General features: G+C 52.3%; 1 protein-coding gene across 1 annotated transcript in view; it reads left to right on the forward strand.

The window, feature by feature from the left end:
- The first annotated feature begins 9,994 nt into the window (after positions 1 to 9,994).
- The window catches only part of SCLY (selenocysteine lyase), an 84,892-nt gene continuing 68,149 nt past the window's right edge, over positions 9,995 to 26,737 (forward strand). The window contains exons 1-2 of the mRNA XM_040348951.1: positions 9,995 to 10,106; positions 22,564 to 22,632. Of these exons, the coding sequence (XP_040204885.1) occupies positions 10,003 to 10,106; positions 22,564 to 22,632 (173 nt within the window). The 5' untranslated portion in view covers positions 9,995 to 10,002. The remainder of the gene's footprint in view (positions 10,107 to 22,563; positions 22,633 to 26,737) is intronic.

Below are 26,737 nucleotides of genomic sequence, written 5' to 3' on the forward strand. Positions count from 1 at the left end.
CACTCCCATTAGTTTGAGACGGGTCTAGGATGTGCGTTCTTTAACCACTTAACCCCCGGACCATATTGCTGGTCAAAGACCAGAGCACTTTTTGCGATTCGGAACTGCGTCGCTTTAACTGACAATTTCGTGGTCGTGCAATATGGCTCCCAAACAAAATTGGTGTCCTTTTTTCCCCACAAATAGAGCTTTCTTTAGGTGGTATTTGGTCACTTCTGCGGTTTTTAGTTTTTGCGCTTTAAACAAAAATAGAGTGACAATTTTGAAAAAAATGAATATTTTTTACTTTTTGCTATAATAAATATCCTCCAAAGATATATAAAAAAACGTTTTTTTTCCTCAGTTTAGGCCGATACGTAATCTTCTATATATTTTTTGTAAAAAAAAAATCGCAATAAGCGTTTATTGATTGGTTTGCGCAAATGTTATAGCGGTTACAAAATAGGGGGTATATTTATGGCATTTTTATTAATGTTTTTTTTTTACTAGTAATGGCGGCGGTCAGCGATTTTTTGTTCAGTACTGCGACATTATGGCGGACAATTTGGACACTTTTGACACATTTTTGGGACCATTGGCATTTTTATAGCGATCAGTGCTATAAAAATGCATTGGATTACTATAAAAATGCCACTGGCAGTGAAGGGGTTAACACTAGGGGGCAGGGAAGGGGTTAAGTATGTTCCCTGGGTGTGTTCTAACTGTAGGGGGGGGTGGCCTCACTAAGGGAAATGACTGATCTTCTGTTCATACATTGTATGAACAGAAGATCAGCATTTCTCTCCCTGACAGGACCGGGAGCTGTGTGTTTACACACACAGCTTCCGGTCCTCGCTCTGTAACGAGCGATCGTGTGTGCCCGCCGGGCACGGGAGTCGGGGGCGAGCGGGGGGGCACACGCGCCTCCGGCAGCGCGCACATGCCCCTAGTGGCCTGCGCGAGAGCCAAAGTATAGCTACGAGCTCTCATGCAGGGGAGCTGACCTGCCGCCATATAACTGCGGCTGCTGGTCAGCAAGCAGTTAACTAGTCTACTAGGTGAACTGCGATAGAAAAAATAATATATTATCCCCGAGGGGGGAAAGAAGAAAGAGGAAGGCTGCAAAAGGGACAGAGAGTGCGGACTGTTGTAAGTTGAAAAACAGAACTCATTTATTAATAATATATGATATGTAGTCTAAAATCATGGTGCTGCAATCACAACCAAAACAGCAATGGGCATAGAGTTGCTCAACATTGCTGTGGGAGCAAGCCGGCATCTGTCAAAACATACAGACATGTACACAAAACATAAAACAAGGTTATTTATCGATATACGGTAATTGCTGTGGTGGCACCCCATGTGTCAATTTACTTGGCGTCCGGATGTCTTGTTTTATGTTTTGTGTACATGTCTTTTGACATACGCCGGTGTGCCGTTAGATTAGGCGACCCGTCAAATCTTGTAACAGAAGTGATGTTCCGTCACAGTCATCTTGGTACACCCCTCACTCAGCCGCAGTGAGTGAGTGAGTGAGTGAATAACTTGTATAGCGATACAAATGCAAACTGAATCGCCTCAGGGCACTTATTTCCATCCAGTCTCCTTCAGAAGAGATGAGTCTTAAGTTTTTTCCTGAAGGCTCGATGGTTTTCTTCCATGCGGATGTTTGTGGGTAGAGCGTTCCATAGCCGTGGTCCTTGGACTGCAAATCTTCGTTCTCCCTTTGATTTGTAGCGGGACTTGGGGATGTGGAGGAGGTTTTGGTTAGTTGATCAGAGAATGTGATTAGGGGTGTAATGCTTTATTTTCTCACACAAATATTGAGGAGCGTTTCTTTGTGTGCACTTGTGGCTAAGACAGAGGGTCTTGAAAGTGATCCTATCCTTTACGGTTAGCCAATGAAGGGTCCTCAGTGATGGGGTGATGGATTCCCATGTTTTTTTCCCCATTACCAGTCTGGCTGCCATGTTCTGGAGGACTTGTAGATGCAAAATTTGATATTTAGGTAGGCTAATAAAGAGGGAGTTTGCGTAGTCGAGTCGGGAATTGATGATAGTTCCAACTACTACTGCTATGTCTTCTTTTGGAATGAAGGGGATGAGTCTATGCAGCAGCCAGAGGAGATGGTGGGATCCGCTGACTACTGATCCTATTTGTGCATCCAGTCAAAAATGACTCCGAGACTTTTGACTTTGGTGCTTGGGGTGATCATCTGTCCAAGGATGGTGAGTGATGTCCATGAAATCTCAGCTTTTGTCTTTCGGTTTGTGTGGAGGAGAAGTTCTGTCTTCTATCCAATGAGTTTGAGGGAGCTCTCAGTCATCCAATCATCGATCAATGCGAGGCATTTTTCTAGACCGTTATATTGGTCTTTTTTTCCGGTGATGCGAACGTAGAGTTGAGTGATGTCAGCGTATGAGTGGTAGCACAGGTCCTGTCTACTGATGATTTTGAGGAGTGGGCGAAGGTAGATGTTGAATAGCACGGGTGACAGGGGTGATCCTTGAGGGACTCCGCAAGAAATTGCGCAAGTTTCAGAGGAGAAGGCTCCTAGTTTTACTGTCTGGGAACGATTTTCTAGGAAGGATGCGAACCAAGGTAGATCTACGTCTGTGACTCCTGCTATTTCTTTAAGAAAAATGAGTAGAGTTTTGTGGTCTACAGTGTCGAAAGCTGCACTGGGATCCAGCAGCACCAGGAGACATGCTTCTCCGTCATCTGCTGCTTCAAGGGCATCATCCCATACTTTGATAAGTGCTGTTTCAGTGCCATGGCCTGGGCGGAAACCTGTTTGAAGTGGGTCCAAGAGTTTGTGTGTCCAAATGGAGTTGTAGCTGTTGTACTACAGCTTTCTCCAAAATCTTGGAGATGGTGTTCAGGCTTGTTATCCGTCTGCGGGGATTTGGGTATTTAGGGTCGTGGTTAGGTTTCTTTAGGAGGGGCTTGATTATGCCTTGCTTGAGGGAGATTGGAACAATACCTTCTTTGAATGATTGGTTTACGAGATGTGTTATGGTGGGTGCCAAGATATCAGTACATTCTTTTTGGCGAAATGGTGTAATTTGGTGATGTGCTGTCTCGAAGGCTTTTGATAATGTTTTTGGTAGTGTTGATGGTGATCGGAATCAGCACAAAATTTGTCAGTTGTATAATGTTTGTATTGACTTCCTCTTCTTGCTGTGGCTAAGTGAGGTTGGTTGTTTTTTTTCTGTTGAATTATTTTCCAAATGTTTCAATTTTGTCGATAAAAAAATCCGATAGCTCATTACAGAATTCTTGAGTTTCATTTGCTGGAGGTTCTAGGCAGGTGGGGTTCATAGTCTCAGCGACTAATTTGAAGAGTTCGTGGGGACGGTTTTTGGCTTTTGATATGGTGTTTGAGAAATGTTATTTTTTTGCTTTGAATATTGCCTTATGGTATTTATTAGTGAGTGCAGGACCGTGCAAATCCGCCGGGTTGGCTGGCAGGGGTGGAGGGCTGCACTGGCCGGTCGGGGGGTCGGATATGGAACGAAAAGCCTATGGTGCATGTGCCCCTGGAGTGGCAGTCCAGGGGTATCTGAAGATCACTGTGTGTGAGGGACACATTGATTGAAGGATACCACGGTCACTGCACCAGATACACGCTTTTTTTAGCACCTGCCTCCTGGGCCGGGCCTTTTGGCTAGGACCGGAGGAATTTTTTATTCCTGGCCGGAGGGCCTGGTCATTGTTTCACCACAATGGCCACTTCTTTCACTCTCCTCTCCACTATCCCTTCCCCCACTTTATTTTATTTAAGCCTGCGTTTGTCACTTTTTTGTCTTTTTTTGTTGTGCACGTTTTGTCACTGTGTGATTAGTAGGGTGCGGGTCCTCGGGCCAGCCCTGAACGTCTTGGGAGTGGGTGGACATGGCCTTCTGGCTTAGTTTGCCTGCTCTCATGGGGTCTCCCTTCGGGGGAGCCCCACCTAGTACTGGGAGGGTTCTGTTTCGGCAGTCCCTCCGAGGAAGTTGGGTCCGTGTCGGCTTCGGTTGCTCGGACCACAGTACCTCAGTCCCCGTCTGGAGCCTAACGCCCCGGGGGATCAGGGTTTGGGTCCCTCTTCACAGGAGGACCACTTGACGTTGCACCCGTCTGCACGTTTTTGTGAACACTCTTTATGTGTGTGCACATTTTTTCTGCACCGGGTGGAGTTTTTTGGGTGTGTTCACACGCCATAGGCTTTTAAAAAAAATTTTTTTTTATTAGTGAGTGCTTTGTAGTTTGTGCGGTTTTCCATTGTGGGATTTCTTCTCCAGGCTCCTTCAGCTCTTCTGTGTTCTTGCTTCAGTAAAGTAAGAGTGTCATTGAACCAGCCTGAATTGTTTTTCCGGATGGGTGCTCTACGTTTCGGAGCGTGTCTCTGCTATTTGAAGTAATACTTTGTTTAATGAGTTGAGTGTTTGTTCCATTGATTGGTTTTTCTTTAGCATTCCTATGTTTTTTGATAGTGTGATTTTGAAGAGTTCAGAGTGTGGTTTCTTCTGAGATCTTATCCAGTGTGTTGTTATTAAGTGTTTCGGTTTTTGGGTGGTGGTGCTGGTGGTGATTTTGAATTTGCTAGTGTGGTGGTCCGTCCATGGTAAAGGCATGTTGTCCAGTGTATTGATGTAAATATTTTGTTTGAATATGAGATCCAGAATGTGACCCGAACCATGCGTGGGGGTATTTATCAATTGCTGCAGACCTAGTGCTTCCAGTTGGTTAATGCAGGAAGTGGTGATGGGGTCCTGGGTGGAATTAGCCCAGAGGTTGAATTCCCCATGTAAGAGAAAGTTTTTGGTTTTCAGGGTGTGTGTCGAGATGAATTCAGTGAGGGGTGTGAGGAGATTTGTCTTTGGTCCAGGTGGTCTATAGCATAGTAGTATGTGGATGGTGTCCTGGGGAGTTGCTTGAAGCTGTAGAGTGAGAGTCTCCATGAAAGGCAATGAGTTATGTAGAGTTGGTTTGGTGAGAGAGAGGTGGGGTTTAAAGATCACTGCTAGGCCTCCACCTCTTTGTCTGATTATATGCTCGGTTAGGATGGAGTAGTTCTCAGGCACCAATTCTGTTAGGATGGTGTTACAGTCCGGTGTTAGCCAGCTTTCCGTGATAAAGAGGCAATCTGTGTTGTTTTGAGTGATGAAGTCGTGGATTTCTTGTCTGTGCTTGACTGCAAATCTGATGTTGATCAGGGCGCATGTTAAGTGTTGTAGTTGAAGTGATGCCTTCTTGTTTTTGCTAGTCGATTGTTGATTTCTTCTAAGAAGTTGTTCTTTCCGTAGTATTTTTTGGGTGGAGGTTGGTAGTGCTGAGGCTATACAGTATTCCTAAGACTTTGGACGGTGTCTGTAGAATATTTAAAGTTGCACATGATGGGCAAAAAGTTGCTGTTGATGGGACGCTGCGATGATAATACAGCTGAGGCGGCGATTGAGGATGACAAGGTGATGCTAATCCTGAGGATGCAGGAGATAGGGTGGTGATGATTACGATGATGATGGTGATGCGAAAGGTAAATGGTGGCGATAAGTGAAGGTGATGGACCCAATTGACCTAATAAGCCGCCCACCTGTTGATCCAGAGGAAGGCTAAAACCCCAGCTGAGCTTGACCAATTGCTACTGCGGGGGAAAAATTCCTTCCTGATCCCTCAAGAGGCGATCGGAGACCCTGGATCAACTGTCTATGGTTGGTGCCCTGATGTGCTTACCTGGGTGGACCCACGGGAGAGAGAGTTAGGGGAAGGACAGTAGGATGGCTGGAGCTAGGCCGCAGCCGAGGTCTGTCCTGCGGGTTCTAACTGTGTAGAAGAGGGGGTGCCCGGACGGTGACAGGCGGCGGCTGCAGGTGGCGTGATTGTGAGGGGGTGGCTGAGCTGGGGGGGGAGGGGGGTGAGTGGGGGTTGCTGGGGGATAGCGCACGGTTGTCCGTGGATGAGTCCTGGATTGTCGGATAGATAGAGCTCCTGTCACACACGTCCGTTACGCTTGACCACGTGTGTGGATTGCTCTATGAAGTGGGGAGCCAGAGCTCCTGTCACACACGTTCGTTACGCTTGACCATTTGTGTGGATTGCTTTGTGACACGTTGCCGACTGGATCGGGGTGATATGGATTTTTTTTATTTTAAAGCTAGGTCCAGCCGGGGAGGAAAAATTCCTTCCTGATCCCTCTGGGGGTAATCAAGTTTTTCCTGTATCAACTTGCTGTGGTAGGCAAGAGCCTGGGGTACTTACCTGGTTGTCAGGTGAAAGCAAGTGCTCAAGTAAAGACTGCAAGGCTGTGGGAGGTCCTCAGGTGAAGGTGAAGAGAGTGTGGAAGCTAAAGGGTGGTAAGGGGAGGAAAAAAGGAAGAAAAGGAGGAAAAAAACTGGGCTGGTGGTGAGAGTGCTTGGGTGTAGCAAAATGGCCACTACTTACCAGGTTCAAATACTTGGTTCGTCCGTCCAGTTTTGAGTGGCCTGGAGGGGGGTGACTGGCAATGACTGGTTTCAGGAAGGTCTTGTGGCTGAATCTGGGGGAAGTGACCAGGGGGGGTCAGGAGGGGGTGTTTGGTGCCCTGACTGGGTGGACCAAGATGGCCACGGCAGACGGAACTAGGCCCAAACCGCGGTCTTTCCTGCTGGGATCGGGCCGCTACCAGCTGGGGGGAGCTCCGGGGAAGGAGGCAGCCAGGGGGCCCTGCTGAGGGAGGAAAAAGGAGGCAAGATTAGGAAAATTGAGGCCCCGGTACCTGCTAGAGGTACCAGGGATGTAGAAAGGCCACAGTGTAGGGGGTATCAGGGATGTAGTGAGGTCACAATACAAGGGGTATCTTATGGTATATGGTTACAGGGCTTGCGGGAATATCTATGGTGTAGAGGGGTCAGAGTGCTGGGGGGATATCTCGGATGTAGAGGGGTCATCGTGCTGGGGGGGATATCAGGGGTGTAGAGGGGTCAGAGTGCCAGGGGGATATCTGGGGTGTAGAGGGGTCAGAGTGCTGGGGGATATCTAGGGTGTAGAGGGGTCAGAGTGCTGGAGGGATATCTGGGGCGTAGAGGGGTCAGAGTGCTGGGGGGATATATAGGGTGTAGAGGGGTCAGAGTGCTGGGGAGATATCTGGGGTGAAGGGGTCAGAGTGCTGGGGGGATATCTAGGGTGTAGAGGGGTCAGAGTGCTAGGGTTTTTTTTGGGGTGTAGAGGGGTCAGAGTGCTGTAGTATGTAGTATTTTCCCACTGTTTCTTTGCTGTACAGAATGATTGTTCATGTAGTTATTGCAGCGCTCCACCCAAAAGGCTTGTCTGCCTCCTACCTACTTTATGGCTGTTTACCTGTACTGTCTCCATTGTAGGGGCCCCAGAGCATTACTTTGCCCACGGACCTGTGATACAGCCACCGACTGTATCACTCGGCCCCGCCCCATGGCACGCTGCGTCATTAGATGTGATTGACAGCAGCGCGAGCCAATGGCTGCGCAGCTATCTATATTTAAGCTGGGGGAAACCGTCGCGGGAACTAGCCCACAGAGTTCGGGGCTTAGGTAAGTAAAACAGGGGGGCTGGGGGGGGCCGTCATTGCCAGTTTTTTTTCCCCTTAACGCATAGGATGCATTAAGGGGAAAGAAACAAACCTTTACAATCCCTTTAAGCTGGCCATACATGGGTTGAAATTCAACCGGTTCAGCAGGGACCAGCTGAATTTTCAATCCATGTATGGGCAGGCTGGTTGTACATAAGTCAATCAATTAAGTTGTGGATAACTCGCCTGTTGGGTTGTTTCTGGATGATCAGTGCCAGCAGCTATACACCGATCATTGTATTCTGACAGTAAAGAAGGGTCCCTGCTGTCAGAATACAATACCACAGGAAAGATTCCCCCATCTACCTCAAATGTGTGGGAAAGCATGCGATATTTAAGTAACCGGCAGCTGCTGGTTGTTAAGGACCGGGAGGCCGCCACGCCATTAACAACCGAAGAGTGATCAGCTGTCAGCGGGATTCCCCGCTGACAGCTGAATGTAAGAAAAAAAATGCAAAGAAAAAAATGAAGTGAGGTCCCAAATCCATACCAGGATTTTGAGGGCAATCCCTACTCCAAAACCAGACCCTTATCCAAGCATGCAGCCAGGCAGGTCTGGAAAGGGAGGAGTGAGCGCCCTCAACATGGGGGGAGGTGTTCTGACCCTCCCAAACAACTGCTAACAGTTCTTAAATAACTAAGGGGCGGGGCCACCCGGTGATGTCACTGACCAGGCATGCCCTCGGCATAAGACATTGTAAGTTGCTTCTGAAAATAAAAGCTTGCCTGTTTTCCAAAGTTTAACTTTTTGTCTTTAGTTCCACTTTAAAGAGGAACTGCAGTCTGCTCACATAATTGGTAATAAAAAGATCTTTGCCATTCTGAAGCTTCCCTCCAACCACTTTGCATATTATTTTATATTTACTGTGACTCTGTACTTGCCAAATATGCTGCAGAATTCTCCCTTCACTCAGTCTGGCAGCATCCATTTTAACACTTGGAAGCTGAAGCTGCTACCTGTTCACTTCCTGGATTTACATAGACACACCTCCAGTTCTGCAGCTCTGGTTGGTACTCTTATGACTCAACCCCCCCTCCAATCCTGGTAAAAACTCTCACAAGAGTGAGCGAGAGTGAGCTGTACATGATGTCATAAGTCTAGGCTTATTAACAGACAAGAAACAGAAAGTGGGCTGTATAAGGTATTTACTGGCAGAAAGTAATGTTAAAACAACAAGGGCAGAGGATTTAATAGATGGAAAGATGAAAAAATGACTGAAGTTTCGCTTGAAACCCTTGTTCACACCGGTGGGATTTTTCATGTGATTTGACAGGTCCAAATCGCATGACAAGTTGCACCTCATTGCCGGCAATGGAGCCGTTCATATCACTGTGACTGTCGCAGCGATTATGAAAATGGTTCCTGCCTTACTTTTTTACAATTTCATTGCGACTTCATCGGTGGTGCAAATCGCACTGATGTGACTTTGAAATTGTGCTGAAATAGTGCGATTTCAAAGCTGCACCAGTGTGAACCAGGACTAACGCTAAGGCTACTTTCACACTGAGGCGCTTTACAGGCGCTATATAGTTAAAAATAGCACATATAAAGCACCTCTCCAGTGTGAAAGATCAATGAGAGGAGATCAATGGGCAGCGCCACTGAAGCGGCTTTTAACCCTTTATTCGGCTGACAGCGGGGTTAAAAGCATCCCACTAGCGTCCAAAAAGCGCAGCTAAAACTCCACTAAAAATAGCGGCACTTTACCGCTGAGGCCCCCAACGCCCCAGTGGGAAAGTGCCCTAAAGAGATTACATGGCCTCCCACAATATTTGGTGTTATAGTTCTTCACCATCTCAAAACTTTGAAGCCCAGTTTACTTGGTACTTATTAACTTGAAACAATCTTTTTAGTTTTTTTTATTATTGATAGATTATAAGAGATAATGTTGTATCCACCAGATCTTTTTTTTTCACAAGAAAGTGTCCACCAGATCTTACAATATAGATTCCATAATCATCTGCACTGGGTTTCCTGTCCTCAGGGCTTGTGCCCTTTGAACCCTGCGACTGATAGAGAAATCTAAGGATAGCACAGCTCAGATACACAGCTCTATGCTGCTCCCTGCTGGTCTTACATTGCACTGACTGATAGAGAAATCTAAGGATAGCACAGCTCAGATACACAGCACTATTCTGCCCCCTACTGGTCTCACATTGAATGCTACCCCCTGCTGGTCTTACATTGCACACTGACTGATAGAGAAATCTAGGGAGAACACAGCTCTATGCTGCCCCCTGCTGGTCTTACATTGCACTGACTGAACGCGCCAGACACATACTGGAGTTTTATTGAGAATCAGGATAATTAAACCAGAGACGTTCTTTTGGTGAAATCTCTAAATTTCCAGAAAACCAGAGCCAGCCCGAGACAAATCCCTCCCATAGACTTTGTACACTGAACCCGGAAGTGGCTTCCACTGACTCATCTTTTCCCTACTTTACGCTTTCCAAGTCACATGACTGAGGGCGCTCTATCTCTACTCTATGGTTTGCCAGAGTTATCTAGCACCCTCTTCCTTATCTATGGTCTTTTACCTCCTGACGTTCTCCGTGTGCACATGTAAGTGAAATAGGAGAGAAATGTGATTCAAGGGTTATTGCTGGTCTCCAGTCATCCGCCTGTATATTCCCCCAGAAACAACAGACGGTGCCTGTAATGTGTCAGTGCGGTATTGTAGGTGACAGCCGCCTGGGGGAAACAGCTGTACGCAGGCTTATGGCGCCACCTAGTGGTTACCACAGTGTTTGAAAGCGCTGTAATCTTAGAGCTGAGTTTTCCTGTTAGCTGGAGGACTTTCTTTTGTGCTCCACTTATTATTATCATACAGGATTTATATAGCGCCAGCAGTTTGTGCAGCACACTTATCTATATCAGTGTCCTGTTATGTGAAACCAGCAGTCACTAAATATTTCACAATCGGGGGATTAACAAAGATTGGCACACAGAGAGAACTGTGCTTATTTCTATTAGTTCTTTACTGCCAAATGTATTAAATTGGTGCATCACAATTCATTTTTTTTTTTTGCATGATAGTAGTGTGCTGTCCGTCCATACACATCCACTTCTCCTCCCCCTCCTGCAGTGCTGCTCCTCCCTGCCCGTCCATACACATCCACTTCTCCTCCCCCTCCTGCAGTACTGCTCCTCCCTGCCCGTCCATACACATCCACTTCCCCCCCCCCTCCTGCAGTACTGCTCCTCCCTGCCCGTCCATACACATCCACTCCCCCCCCCTCCTGCAGTGCTGCTCCTCCCTGCCCGTCCATACACATCCACTTCTCCCCCCCTCCTGCAGTGCTGCCCCTCGCTGCCCGTACATACACATCCCCCCCCTCCTGCAGTACTGCTCCTCCCTGCCTGTCCATACACATCCACTTCTCCTCCCCCTCCTGCAGTGCTGCTCCTCCCTGCCCATCCATACACATCCACTTCTCCTCCCCCTCCTGCAGTGCTGCCCATCCATACACATCCACCTCTCCTCCCCCTCCTGCAGTGCTGCTCCTCCCTGCCCGTCCATACACATCCACTCCCCCCCCCCTCCTGCAGTGCTGCTCCACCCTGCCCGTCCATACACATCCACCTCTCCTCCCCCTCCTGCAGTGCTGCTCCTCCCTGCCTGTCCATACACATCCACTTCTCCCCCCCCTCCTGCAGTACTGCTCCTCCCTGCCCGTCCATACACATCCACTTCTCCTCCCCCTCCTGCAGTGCTGCCCATCCATACACATCCACCTCTCCTCCCCCTCCTGCAGTGCTGCTCCTCCCTGCCTGTCCATACACATCCACTCCCCCCCCCCCTCCTGCAGTGCTGCTCCACCCTGCCCGTCCATACACATCCACCTCTCCTCCCCCTCCTGCAGTGCTGCTCCTCCCTGCCTGTCCATACACATCCACTTCTCCCCCCCCTCCTGCAGTGCTGCTCCACCCTGCCCGTCCATACACATCCACTTCTCCTCCCCCTCCTGCAGTGCTGCTCCTCGCTGCCTGTCCATACACATCCACTTCTCCTCCCCCTCCTGCAGTACTGCTCCTCCCTGCCCGTCCATACACATCCACTTCTCCTCCCCCTCCTGCAGTGCTGCCCGTCCATACACATCCACCTCTCCTCCCCCTCCTGCAGTGCTGCTCCTCCCTGCCTGTCCATACACATCCACTTCCCCCTCCCCCTCCTGCAGTGCTGCTCCTCCCTGCCCGTCCATACACATCCACTCCCCCCCCTCCTGCAGTGCTGCTCCTCCCTGCCCGTCCATACACATCCACTTCTCCCCCCCCCCCCTCCTGCAGTGCTGCCCCTCGCTGCCCGTCCATACACATCCACCTCTCCTCCCCCTCCTGCAGTTCTGCTCCTCCCTGCCTGTCCATACACATCCACTTCCCCCCCCCCCTCCTGCAGTGCTGCTCCACCCTGCCCGTCCATACACATCCACTTCTCCTCCCCCTCCTGCAGTGCTGCTCCTCACTGCCTGTCCATACACATCCACTTCTCCTCCCCCTCCTGCAGTACTGCTCCTCCCTGCCCGTCCATACACATCCACTTCTCCTCCCCCTCCTGCAGTGCTGCCCGTCCATACACATCCACCTCTCCTCCCCCTCCTGCAGTGCTGCTCCTCCCTGCCTGTCCATACACATCCACTTCTCCCCCCCCCTCCTGCAGTGCTGCTCCACCCTGCCCGTCCATACACATCCACTTCTCCTCCCCCTCCTGCAGTGCTGCCCGTCCATACACATCCACCTCTCCTCCCCCAGTGCTGCTCCTCCCTGCCTGTCCATACACATCCACTTCCCCCCCCCCCTCCTGCAGTGCTGCTCCACCCTGCCCGTCCATTCTTTTGTGCTCCACTTATTATTATCATACAGGATTTATATAGCGCCAGCAGTTTGTGCAGCACACTTATCTATATCAGTGTCCTGTTATGTGAAACCAGCAGTCACTAAATATTTCACAATCGGGGGATTAACAAAGATTGGCACACAGAGAGAACTGTGCTTATTTCTATTAGTTCTTTACTGCCAAATGTATTAAATTGGTGCATCACAATTCATTTTTTTTTTTGCATGATAGTAGTGTGCTGTCCGTCCATACACATCCACTTCTCCTCCCCCTCCTGCAGTGCTGCTCCTCGCTGCCCGTCCATACACATCCACTTCTCCTCCCCCTCCTGCAGTACTGCTCCTCCCTGCCCGTCCATACACATCCACTTCTCCCCCCCCTCCTGCAGTACTGCTCCTCCCTGCCCGTCCATACACATCCCCTCCCCCCCCCCTCCTGCAGTGCTGCTCCTCCCTGCCCGTCCATACACATCCACTTCTCCCCCCCTCCTGCAGTGCTGCCCCTCGCTGCCCGTACATACACATCCCCCCCCCCCTCCTGCAGTACTGCTCCTCCCTGCCTGTCCATACACATCCACTTCTCCTCCCCCTCCTGCAGTGCTGCTCCTCCCTGCCCATCCATACACATCCACTTCTCCTCCCCCTCCTGCAGTGCTGCCCATCCATACACATCCACCTCTCCTCCCCCTCCTGCAGTGCTGCTCCTCCCTGCCTGTCCATACACATCCACTCCCCCCCCCCTCCTGCAGTGCTGCTCCACCCTGCCCGTCCATACACATCCACCTCTCCTCCCCCTCCTGCAGTGCTGCTCCTCCCTGCCTGTCCATACACATCCACTTCTCCCCCCCCTCCTGCAGTACTGCTCCTCCCTGCCCGTCCATACACATCCACTTCTCCTCCCCCTCCTGCAGTGCTGCCCATCCATACACATCCACCTCTCCTCCCCCTCCTGCAGTGCTGCTCCTCCCTGCCTGTCCATACACACCCCCCCCCCCCCCCCTCCTGCAGTGCTGCTCCACCCTGCCCGTCCATACACATCCACCTCTCCTCCCCCTCCTGCAGTGCTGCTCCTCCCTGCCTGTCCATACACATCCACTTCTCCCCCCCCCTCCTGCAGTGCTGCTCCACCCTGCCCGTCCATACACATCCACTTCTCCTCCCCCTCCTGCAGTGCTGCTCCTCGCTGCCTGTCCATACACATCCACTTCTCCTCCCCCTCCTGCAGTACTGCTCCTCCCTGCCCGTCCATACACATCCACTTCTCCTCCCCCTCCTGCAGTGCTGCCCGTCCATACACATCCACCTCTCCTCCCCCTCCTGCAGTGCTGCTCCTCCCTGCCTGTCCATACACATCCACTTCCCCCTCCCCCTCCTGCAGTGCTGCTCCTCCCTGCCCGTCCATACACATCCACTCCCCCCCCTCCTGCAGTGCTGCTCCTCCCTGCCCGTCCATACACATCCACTTCTCCCCCCCCCCCCCCTCCTGCAGTGCTGCCCCTCGCTGCCCGTCCATACACATCCACCTCTCCTCCCCCTCCTGCAGTTCTGCTCCTCCCTGCCTGTCCATACACATCCACTTCCCCCCCCCCCTCCTGCAGTGCTGCTCCACCCTGCCCGTCCATACACATCCACTTCTCCTCCCCCTCCTGCAGTGCTGCTCCTCACTGCCTGTCCATACACATCCACTTCTCCTCCCCCTCCTGCAGTACTGCTCCTCCCTGCCCGTCCATACACATCCACTTCTCCTCCCCCTCCTGCAGTGCTGCCCGTCCATACACATCCACCTCTCCTCCCCCTCCTGCAGTGCTGCTCCTCCCTGCCTGTCCATACACATCCACTTCTCCCCCCCCCTCCTGCAGTGCTGCTCCACCCTGCCCGTCCATACACATCCACTTCTCCTCCCCCTCCTGCAGTGCTGCCCGTCCATACACATCCACCTCTCCTCCCCCAGTGCTGCTCCTCCCTGCCTGTCCATACACATCCACTTCTCCCCCCCCCTCCTGCAGTGCTGCTCCACCCTGCCCGTCCATTCTTTTGTGCTCCACTTATTATTATCATACAGGATTTATATAGCGCCAGCAGTTTGTGCAGCACACTTATCTATATCAGTGTCCTGTTATGTGAAACCAGCAGTCACTAAATATTTCACAATCGGGGGATTAACAAAGATTGGCACACAGAGAGAACTGTGCTTATTTCTATTAGTTCTTTACTGCCAAATGTATTAAATTGGTGCATCACAATTCATTTTTTTTTTTTGCATGATAGTAGTGTGCTGTCCGTCCATACACATCCACTTCTCCTCCCCCTCCTGCAGTGCTGCTCCTCGCTGCCCGTCCATACACATCCACTTCTCCTCCCCCTCCTGCAGTACTGCTCCTCCCTGCCCGTCCATACACATCCACTTCTCCCCCCCCTCCTGCAGTACTGCTCCTCCCTGCCCGTCCATACACATCCACCCCCCCCCCCTCCTGCAGTGCTGCTCCTCCCTGCCCGTCCATACACATCCACTTCTCCCCCCCTCCTGCAGTGCTGCCCCTCGCTGCCCGTACATACACATCCACTTCCCCCCCCCTCCTGCAGTACTGCTCCTCCCTGCCTGTCCATACACATCCACTTCTCCTCCCCCTCCTGCAGTGCTGCTCCTCCCTGCCCATCCATACACATCCACTTCTCCTCCCCCTCCTGCAGTGCTGCCCATCCATACACATCCACCTCTCCTCCCCCTCCTGCAGTGCTGCTCCTCCCTGCCTGTCCATACACATCCACTCCCCCCCCCCTCCTGCAGTGCTGCTCCTCCCTGCCCGTCCATACACATCCACCTCTCCTCCCCCTCCTGCAGTGCTGCTCCTCCCTGCCTGTCCATACACATCCACTTCTCCCCCCCCCTCCTGCAGTACTGCTCCTCCCTGCCCGTCCATACACATCCACTTCTCCTCCCCCTCCTGCAGTGCTGCCCATCCATACACATCCACCTCTCCTCCCCCTCCTGCAGTGCTGCTCCTCCCTGCCTGTCCATACACATCCCCCCCCCCCCCCCTCCTGCAGTGCTGCTCCACCCTGCCCGTCCATACACATCCACCTCTCCTCCCCCTCCTGCAGTGCTGCTCCTCCCTGCCTGTCCATACACATCCACTTCTCCCCCCCCTCCTGCAGTGCTGCTCCACCCTGCCCGTCCATACACATCCACTTCTCCTCCCCCTCCTGCAGTGCTGCTCCTCGCTGCCTGTCCATGCACATCCACTTCTCCTCCCCCTCCTGCAGTACTGCTCCTCCCTGCCCGTCCATACACATCCACTTCTCCTCCCCCTCCTGCAGTGCTGCCCGTCCATACACATCCACCTCTCCTCCCCCTCCTGCAGTGCTGCTCCTCCCTGCCTGTCCATACACATCCACTTCCCCCTCCCCCTCCTGCAGTGCTGCTCCTCCCTGCCCGTCCATACACATCCACTCCCCCCCCTCCTGCAGTGCTGCTCCTCCCTGCCCGTCCATACACATCCACTTCTCCCCCCCCTCCTGCAGTGCTGCCCCTCGCTGCCCATCCATACACATCCACCTCTCCTCCCCCTCCTGCAGTTCTGCTCCTCCCTGCCTGTCCATACACATCCACTTCTCCCCCCCCCCCTCCTGCAGTGCTGCTCCACCCTGCCCGTCCATACACATCCACTTCTCCTCCCCCTCCTGCAGTGCTGCTCCTCACTGCCTGTCCATACACATCCACTTCTCCTCCCCCTCCTGCAGTACTGCTCCTCCCTGCCCGTCCATACACATCCACTTCTCCTCCCCCTCCTGCAGTGCTGCCCGTCCATACACATCCACCTCTCCTCCCCCTCCTGCAGTGCTGCTCCTCCCTGCCTGTCCATACACATCCACTTCTCCCCCCCCTCCTGCAGTGCTGCTCCACCCTGCCCGTCCATACACATCCACTTCTCCTCCCCCTCCTGCAGTGCTGCCCGTCCATACACATCCACCTCTCCTCCCCCAGTGCTGCTCCTCCCTGCCTGTCCATACACATCCACTTCCCCCCCCCTCCTGCAGTGCTGCTCCACCCTGCCCGTCCATACACATCCACTTCTCCTCCCCCTCCTGCAGTGCTGCTCCTCGCTGCCTGTCCATACACATCCACTTCTCCTCCCCCTCCTGCAGTACTGCTCCTCCCTGCCCGTCCATACACATCCACTTCTCCTCCCCCTCCTGCAGTGCTACCCGTCCATACACATTCACCTCTCCTCCCCCTCCTGCAGTGCTGCTCCTCCCTGCTTGTCCATACACATCCACTTCTCCCCCCCCCCCCTCCTGCAGTACTGCTCCTCCCTGCCCGTCCATACACATCCACCCCCCCCCCCCCCTCCTGCAGTGCTGCTCCTCCCTGCCCGTCCATACACATCCACTTCTCCCCCCCTCCTGCAGTGCTGCCCCTCGCTGCCCGTACATACACATCCACTTCCCCCCCCCCCTCCTGCAGTACTGCTCCTCCCTGCCCGTCCATACACATCCACTTCTCCTCCCCCTCCTGCAGTGCTGCCCATCCATACACATCCACCTCTCCTCCCCCTCCTGCAGTGCTGCTCCTCCCTGCCTGTCCATACACATCCACCCCCCCCCCCTCCTGCAGTGCTGCTCCACCCTGCCCGTCCATACACATCCACCTCTCCTCCCCCTCCTGCAGTGCTGCTCCTCCCTGCCTGTCCATACACATCCACTTCTCCCCCCCCCTCCTGCAGTACTGCTCCTCCCTGCCCGTCCATACACATCCACTTCTCCTCCCCCTCCTGCAGTGCTGCCCATCCATACACATCCACCTCTCCTCCCCCTCCTGCAGTGCTGCTCCTCCCTGCCTGTCCATACACATCCACTCCCCCCCCCCCTCCTGCAGTGCTGCTCCACCCTGCCTGTCCATACACATCCACCTCTCCTCCCCCTCCTGCAGTGCTGCTCCTCCCTGCCTGTCCATACACATCCACTTCCCCCCCCCCTCCTGCAGTGCTGCTCCACCCTGCCCGTCCATACACATCCACTTCTCCTCCCCCTCCTGCAGTGCTGCTCCTCGCTGCCTGTCCATACACATCCACTTCTCCTCCCCCTCCTGCAGTACTGCTCCTCCCTGCCCGTCCATACACATCCACTTCTCCTCCCCCTCCTGCAGTGCTGCCCGTCCATACACATCCACCTCTCCTCCCCCTCCTGCAGTGCTGCTCCTCCCTGCCTGTCCATACACATCCACTTCCCCCTCCCCCTCCTGCAGTGCTGCTCCTCCCTGCCCGTCCATACACATCCACTCCCCCCCCCTCCTGCAGTGCTGCTCCTCCCTGCCCGTCCATACACATCCACTTCTCCCCCCCCCCTCCTGCAGTGCTGCCCCTCGCTGCCCGTCCATACACATCCACCTCTCCTCCCCCTCCTGCAGTGCTGCTCCTCCCTGCCTGTCCATACACATCCACTTCTCCCCCCCCTCCTGCAGTGCTGCTCCACCCTGCCCGTCCATACACATCCACTTCTCCTCCCCCTCTTGCAGTGCTGCTCCTCGCTGCCTGTCCATACACATCCACTTCTCCTCCCCCTCCTGCAGTACTGCTCCTCCCTGCCCGTCCATACACATCCACTTCTCCTCCCCCTCCTGCAGTGCTGCCCGTCCATACACATCCACCTCTCCTCCCCCTCCTGCAGTGCTGCTCCTCCCTGCCTGTCCATACACATCCACTTCTCCCCCCCCTCCTGCAGTGCTGCTCCACCCTGCCCGTCCATACACATCCACTTCTCCTCCCCCTCCTGCAGTGCTGCCCGTCCATACACATCCACCTCTCCTCCCCCTCCTGCAGTGCTGCTCCTCGCTGCCCGTCCATCCACATCCACCTCTCCTCCCCCTCCTGCAGTGCTGCTCCTCCCTGCCCATCCATCCACATCCACCTCTCCTCCCCCTCCTGCAGTGCTGCTCCTCCCTGCCCGTCCATCCACATCCACCTCTCCTCCCCCTCCTGCAATGCTGCTCCTCCCTGCCTGTCCATTAGGGTGACCACATTTCCAAACTACCATTCAGGGACACCCCCCTTCCCAAAAATCAGCTTGTGCTGTGAGGAATCACAGCACAGTGATTGGACACAAGAGGCAGAATTTATGATTTCTCCAATTGTAAGCAGGGGGCGGGGACTGTGCTCCTCCAGGCATTTCCGGGTCTGGGACAAGTACTGTCGGTGAGTAAAGCGATGATGTGGCAGATTTTTTTGGGGGCATTAGTTTGGCTTGGAGGGTGGCTGTGTCAGTTTCATTCCGGGACACTGTATTGTCTTGGAATGAAGGTGCCTGGGACAGACCTGCAAAATGCGGGACTGTCCTGGGCAATCCGGGACACGTGGTCACCCTAATGTCCATACACATCCACTTCTACTCCCCCTCCTGCAGTGCTGCCCCTCGCTGCCCGTCTATACACATCCACCTCTCCTCCCCCTCCTGCAGTGCTGCTCCTCCCTGCCCGTCCATACACATCCACTTCCCCCCCTCCTGCAGTGCTGCCCGTCCATACACATCCACCTCTCCTCCCCCTCCTGCAGTGCTGCCCCTCACTGCCCGTCCATACACATCCATCCACCTCTCCTCCCCCTCCTGCAGTGCTGCTCCTCCCTGCCTGTCCATACACATCCACTTCTCCTCCCCCTCCTGCAGTACTGCTCCTCCCTGCCCGTCCATACACATCCACTTCTCCTCCCCCTCCTGCAGTGCTGCCCGTCCATACACATCCACCTCTCCTCCCCCTCCTGCAGTGCTGCTCCTCCCTGCCTGTCCATACACATCCACTTCTCCCCCCCCTCCTGCAGTGCTGCCCCACCCTGCCCGTCCATACACATCCACTTCTCCTCCCCCTCCTGCAGTGCTGCCCGTCCATACACATCCACCTCTCCTCCCCCTCCTGCAGTGCTGCTCCTCGCTGCCCGTCCATCCACATCCACCTCTCCTCCCCCTCCTGCAGTGCTGCTCCTCCCTGCCCATCCATCCACATCCACCTCTCCTCCCCCTCCTGCAGTGCTGCTCCTCCCTGCCCGTCCATCCACATCCACCTCTCCTCCCCCTCCTGCAATGCTGCTCCTCCCTGCCTGTCCATTAGGGTGACCACATTTCCAAACTACCATTCAGGGACACCCCCCTTCCCAAAAATCAGCTTGTGCTGTGAGGAATCACAGCACAGTGATTGGACACAAGAGGCAGAATTTATGATTTCTCCAATTGTAAGCAGGGGGCGGGGACTGTGCTCCTCCAGGCATTTCCGGGTCTGGGACAAGTACTGTCGGTGAGTAAAGCGATGATGTGGCAGATTTTTTTGGGGGCATTAGTTTGGCTTGGAGGGTGGCTGTGTCAGTTTCATTCCGGGACACTGTATTGTCTTGGAATGAAGGTGCCTGGGACAGACCTGCAAAATGCGGGACTGTCCTGGGCAATCCGGGACACGTGGTCACCCTAATGTCCATACACATCCACTTCTACTCCCCCTCCTGCAGTGCTGCCCCTCGCTGCCCGTCTATACACATCCACCTCTCCTCCCCCCTCCTGCAGTGCTGCTCCTCCCTGCCCGTCCATACACATCCACTCCCCCCCCCTCCTGCAGTGCTGCCCGTCCATACACATCCACCTCTCCTCCCCCTCCTGCAGTGCTGCCCCTCACTGCCCGTCCATACACATCCATCCACCTCTCCTCTCCCTCCTGCAGTGCTGCTCCTCCCTGCCCGTCCATACACATCCACTTCTCCTCCCCTACCTGCAGTGCTGCCCGTCCATACACATTCACCTCTCCTTCCCCTCCTGCAGTGCTGCCCCTCCCTGCCTGTCCATACACATTCACCTCTCCTCCCCCTCCTGCAGTGCTGCCCCTCACTGCCCGTCCATACACATCCATCCACCTCTCCTCCCCCTCCTGCAGTACTGCTCCTCCCTGCCCGTCCATACACATCCACTTCTCCTCCCCTTCCTGCAGTGCTGCCCGTCCATACACATTCACCTCTCCTTCCCCTCCTGCAGTGCTGCCCCTCCCTGCCCGTCCATACACATCCACCTCTCCTCCCCCTCCTGCAGTGCTGCCCCTCACTGCCCGTCCATACACATCCATCCACCTCTCCTCCCCCTCCTGCAGTGCTGCTCCTCCCTGCCCGTCCATACACATCCACTTCTCCTCCCCTTCCTGCAGTGCTGCCCGTCCATACACATTCACCTCTCCTTCCCCTCCTGCAGTGCTGCCCCTCCCTGCCCGTCCATACACATTCACCTCTCCTCCCCCTCCTGCAGTGCTGCCCGTCCATACACATACACTTCTCCTCCCCTTCCTGCAGTGCTTCTCCTCCCTGCCCATCCATGCACATTCACCTCTCCTCCCCCTCCTGCAGTGCTGCTTCTCCCTGCCCGTTCATACACATCCTCCTCTCCTCCCCCTCCTGCAGTGCTGCTCCTCCCTGCCTGTCCATACACACCCTCCTCTCCTCCCCCTCCTGCAGTGCTGCTCCTCGCTGCCCATCCATACATATCCTCCTCTCCTCCCCCTCCTGCAGTGCTGCTCCTCCCTGCCTGCCCATACACATCCTTCTCTCCTCCCCTCCTGCAGTGCTGCTCTTCTCTGCCCATCCATACACATCCACTTCTGCTCCTGCAGTGCTGCTCCTCGCTGCCCGTCCATACACATCCCCTTCTCCTCCCCCTCCTGCAGTGCTGCTCCTCCCTGCCTGTCCATTCACATCCTCCTCTCCCTCCTGCAGTGCTGCTCCTCCCTGCCCGTCCATACACATCTACCTCTCCTCCCCCTCTTGCAGTGCTGGTCCCCCCTGCCTGCCCATACACATCCTTCTCTCCTCCCCTCCTGCAGTGCTGCTCTTCGCTGCCCATCCATACACATCCACCTCTCCTCCCCCTGCTGCAGTGCTGCTCCTCCCTGCCCGTCCATACACATCCTCCTCTCCTGCCCCTCCTGCAGTGCTGCTGCTCGTCCATACACATCCTCCCCCGCCTGCGGTGCTGCTCTTCGCTGCCCATCCATACACATCCACCTCTCCTCCCCCTCCTGTAGTGCTGCTCCTCCCTGCCCGTCTATACACATCCTCCTCTCCTCCCCCTCCTGCAGTGCTGCTCCTCGCTGCTCGTCCATACACATCCTCCCCCTCCTGCAGTGCTGCTCCTCCCTGCCTGCCCATACACATCCTTCTCTCCTCCCCCTCCTGCAGTGCTGCTCCTCCTTGCCCATCCATACACATTATTTTCTCCTCCCCATCTTGCAGTGCTGCTCCTCCCTGCCCATCCATACACATCCATCTCTCCTCCCCCTTCTCGGCCGTGGTTGCCTTGCTGCCCATATATACACATCCATCTCTCCTCCCCCACCTGCAGTGCTGCTCCTTGCTGCCCATCAATACACATCCACCCCTCCTCCTGCAGTGCGGTTATTCGCTGTCTGTCCTTCTCACTACAGTATTTACCGCACTGTGGTCATGGTGTACATTTTAAAATAAAAATCAACTTAGAATATTCATGCAAGTGCTTGATTATTTTGGTGCTATAAGACAATAGAGACTGCTGATCAATAACATGTGCAATTCTGCGGTTTTCTATGGGCTCTTGCCTAAGAATTAGCAAACATGTGCTGTACTGAGATCTGTACAAAGCATGATTAGATGTTGATACTCTGCTACCATGCCATCCCACTCCCTTAAATAGGGAACAGGAGCTGTGAAAAAAATACTGCCCTGGAATCCCACAGTTGGCCAGTCATGTGATCAAAGGTCTAGGCATGTTCTTAGGTCAAGCTTATACTCCTCTGCATTACAGACGGTGTGACCAAACAAATGTGTTTTTGGTTTCATTGCTGGTTATTGTAGGAGTATGAAGTGGAAGATCCGGGTTCCTATTACCTTCTAAGACTGTGAGGGAGCACCAGAGGTTATTTTTATTCTAGTTCTGCTGTAAGTACATGTAAAGATCACATTTAAACAAATTCTCTGGTGATTGTGAAGCCATTCATATGCATGTTACAAGTATTATACATCTAAAGCTACCTTTCTGTCACAATAGCCCCATATATGTTCAGCTTGGCATGTTTTACTGCTGCTTAGGCTCACAGTAGACATTCAGTCATACTGGCACTTAGTTCTAATGAAGAAGCCGGAGTGTGATGAATATCTTTGTCAGTAATTATTTAACGTTTCCTCTATACCAGTCTCAACATCATGGCAGACACTGAAGAAAAGAAGACCCTGGTGGAGGACACCGAAAACCACTCCAAAAAGTGAGTCTTAAGCCTCGTACACACGATCAAATTTTCCGATGGGAATTGTGTGATGGCAGGCTGTTGTTGGAAAATCAGACCGTTTTTATGCTCCATCAGACAATTGTTGTCGGATTTTCCGCCAACAAATGTTGGATAGCATGCTTTAAAATTTTCCGACAACAAATGTGTGTTGATGGATTATCCGATCGTGTGTACACAAGTTCGTTGGACAAAACTCCAAAGTACAAACACACATTCTCAGAAGCAATGCCCACCATAACACAACATTAGCAGAAGTTGCCCGAAGGGTGGCGCTAAAGAGCTGAAAAAAACACTTTGTTTTGTGTTTGTTGGCCAACAATTGTGTGCCATTTGTATGCAAGACAAGTTTCCGGCCAACGTCCTTCAGACAAAAGACCTTTGCTTTGTCCGTGGAAAATCCGATTGTGTGTATCAGGCTATATGGTGGCCATACATGCTTCAATATGTTTTATTTCAATCCATCTGTGATTCAATCAAAATGATCAAATCTGCGGAAAAATAAAAGCCATAACATCCCTTTCTAAACGATTCACTCTCAATTTCATTCAGATTAGATCAAACTAAGGCCGGCCATATACAGTACAAATTTATTTTCTGCAGCCACAGGTTGCAGGAAAGAAATTGCATGATTCCCCCATCAACACAGATCGTGCTGACAGGGGGGGAATCCTGCCGAGAAATTGTCTGCACCCTCCGGGGGAAGGAAGCCGTCCCCGCCAGGAGAAGACAGCGTTTATTGCTAGCGGCTATAGTTAATTCCGGCAGGTTGGTTGTACCCAAGTTGGTACATTCAGCCTGCCCATTATTGGTTCGAATCAGGAACAGCAGGAATCGTCCAAAATTGAAAGCGTGTATGGCCGACCTAACTTGATCGGTCAGGCTGGGGGGAAAATTAAAGATTTTGCATTGATCGGCAACACTGAAATACTTTGTTCATGAATACAATTGTATTTTAATTGATCAGATTATTTAATTTTATGGTGAAGACAGAGATGTGATTGATGACTTCATAAGTTCAGAAGTTGTAATCATATCTTAACTATCAATTAAAATCCACTTTCTCGTGTGTGGCAAATGGTTGTTTGACTATAGATTGAATATTCTGATTGGAAGAGATCAATCAGAAAAAAAAAACTATAATTTATCGAAGCATGTATATTTACTATTGGAAGGACAAGCTTTTATTGTAGCGGCATGAAACCGCTGTGTTTTTTTTGCACCCTGCCAGGCAGAGGCGGTGCATTCATAGAGGGCGCAGGAGCGCCGCCCCCTCACGCTCCTGCACCGCCACTGAAAAACAAAAGCATTGCATGAATCTATGTATTGCCGCTGCCGCCCACTATTCAGGTGGCCGGCCCCCTGGTGAGCGCCGGCCATCTGAATAACGGCAACCGGCTGGCTTTGGAAGTGTCTATCAGAGCCAGCGGTTCTGATAGGCTTTCCCATTACAGCCTAAAGGCTGTAATCAGCTTCCAAATAGTTAACCAGGGGACGCAGGGGGTGTGCGTTCCCTGGTTAACACTGACAGGCGTCTCAGCCAATCATGTTCACCGGTTCTGGTTACCGGTAACCTGATTGGCTGAAGCGACAACAAAGGGTGGGACTACTTCGAGGGATAGTGGACGCGGAACGATCCGAGGATAGCTGAGCGAGAAAGGTGCCAGACGGGGGGGAGGGGAATCTGGCGGCATTTTAGGGGCAAACTGGCGGCAATTAATGGGCATAATGGTGACAGTGGCATGGCACAGTGGCGACAATGGCATGGCACAGTGGCTGCGTTTGGCATGGCACAGTGGCGACAATTCATGGGCACTGTGGTGACAATGGCATGGCACAGTGGCGACAATTTATGGGCTCAGTGGGGACAATTGCATGGCACAGTGGCTGCGTTTGGCATGGCACAGTGGCGTCAATTGATGGCACAGTGGCTGCGTTTGGCATGGCACAGTGGCGACAATGGCATGGCACAATGGCTGCGTTTGGCATGGCACAGTGGCGTCAATTGATGGCACAGTGGCTGCATATGGCATGGCACAGTGGCGACAATTCATGGCACAGTGGCTGCGTTTGTCATGGCACAGTGGCGACAATTGATGGGCACAGTGGCAACAATGGCATGGCACAGTGGCGACAATTGATGGACACAGTGGCGACAATGGCATGGCACAGTGGCAACAATTTTATGGCACAGTGGCAACAATTTTATGGCACAGTGGCTGCGTTTGATGGGCACAGTGGCTGCGTTTGATAGGCACAGTGGTGGCAATTGATGGGCACAGTGGCGGCAATTCATGGGCACAGTGAGGCTGCAATTGATGTTTTTTTTTTTTTTTTCGTTTGTTTGCGCCCCCCCCAAAAAAAATGTTGAGCACCATCCGCCACTGCTGCCAGGCAATGGCATAATGTGCAAATATGCATCCTATACTAGAACATTATGTAAAAATATACCTTAGAACTAAGCATTCTGGCGCCGCAATGTCACCGCTGAAAGAATTCACGGAAACATAAAGGCTGCCATGCTGAGTTTTTTTTTTTTTTTAAATAGCCTGTCACACTTTACTGTGTTGCTTTAACATTTCGAGTCACTGATGAGCAACAAGTAGGCAGACAAGAAAAGACATCCAAGCAACTAGCATTTTCAGATAGAGGCCCTCGTGCGCCCTGGTCTCAGCACTGTCCCCTCTCTGAGCAAACTACAACTTAAAGAGTTCCAACCACAATTAGCATTTTTTAAATGTATGTCCTTTCATCCTGCGTTTTTATAATATAAATCTGGTCACTTACTATTTTACAATCCGCCGCCGATCTGCATAGATATTCAAAAAAGATAGTTTATAAAACTATATCTACACCGTTGTCATTTTGCTTGTGGGCATTGTGAAGCCTACAGGCACTTAGGGCCTGATCCACAAAAACCGTGCGTAACTTAACTTTTGACATTTAAGTTACACCGCCGCAAAATCTCTACCTAAGTGCCCGATCCACAAAGCACTTACCTAGAAATTTTGAGCGGTGTAACTTAAATCCGTCCGGCGCAAGGCGTTCCTAATCTAATAGGGTGAGTCCCATTTAAATTAGGCGTGCTCCCGTGCCGGACGTACTGCGCATGCTCCCGACGTTATTTTCCCGACGTGCTTTGCGCGGTTTTACGTTACGCCGAGTTTTGTGAATCGCGCCGGGTAAAAAAAGTTGCGTCGGGAAAAAAAAAGATGCGACGGGAAATTTTTTTTTTTAAAAAAGAAATTTGACAGCGTCGCGGGAAAGAAGGGTCTACTTTTACATGGTGTACTAACTTTACACTTTGTAAAAGCAGCCCTAATTTTGCGACGGCAAACTAATACTTACGGAGAAAAAACGAAGCGTAAAAGCTTTGTGGATCTCCGCAAGTGCTAATTTGCATACCCGACGCTGGATTTCGACGAGAAATGCCCCCAGCGGCGGCTGCGGTACTGCATCCTAAGATCCGACAGTGTAAGTCCCTTACACATGTCAGATCTTCTGCCTAACTATGGAAAACTGATTCTGTGGATCAGTTCCATAGATAGAAACAGGGATACGACGGCGTATCAGTAGATACGCCGGCGTATCCCTTTTGTGGATCAGGCCCTTACTTCCTGAAAGTCTTGGATTGGGAGTGATAATTGGACAGCGCACTGCATCCTGGGAAATGATGACACACATTTCCCAGGAGCATTAGAGGGAGATGATGTCAGAATCCTAGGTGGTTTCACAGGCAGATTTCGTGGGACTGCGTAGCAACAGGCATTTCCAGATGAGTAAAAAAATTATTTTTCTTTTTTTTTTTCTTTTTTAGTCGTAAGCTACAGTTTAAAGCAAAATTGTTTTTTTGATGGAACCTCCACTTTAACTCACAAATTAAAACATAAGAGGGACATATTATAGTCAATAATGCTGTGGCAGAAGTAATCCTGCAGCTCAAAAGTACAGTGAAAATGCTGCTGAATCTTACCGCTGTTTCTATAAATTTGTTTTCTAGATAGCCGGGCGATGACTGATTATACACTATATTGTCAGAAGTGATGGGACACCTGCCTTTACACACTCTGAACTTTAATGGCAT

This window comes from Rana temporaria, chromosome 4, assembly GCF_905171775.1.
Source record: "Rana temporaria chromosome 4, aRanTem1.1, whole genome shotgun sequence".
In the NCBI taxonomy this organism is placed as follows: domain Eukaryota; kingdom Metazoa; phylum Chordata; class Amphibia; order Anura; family Ranidae; genus Rana; species Rana temporaria.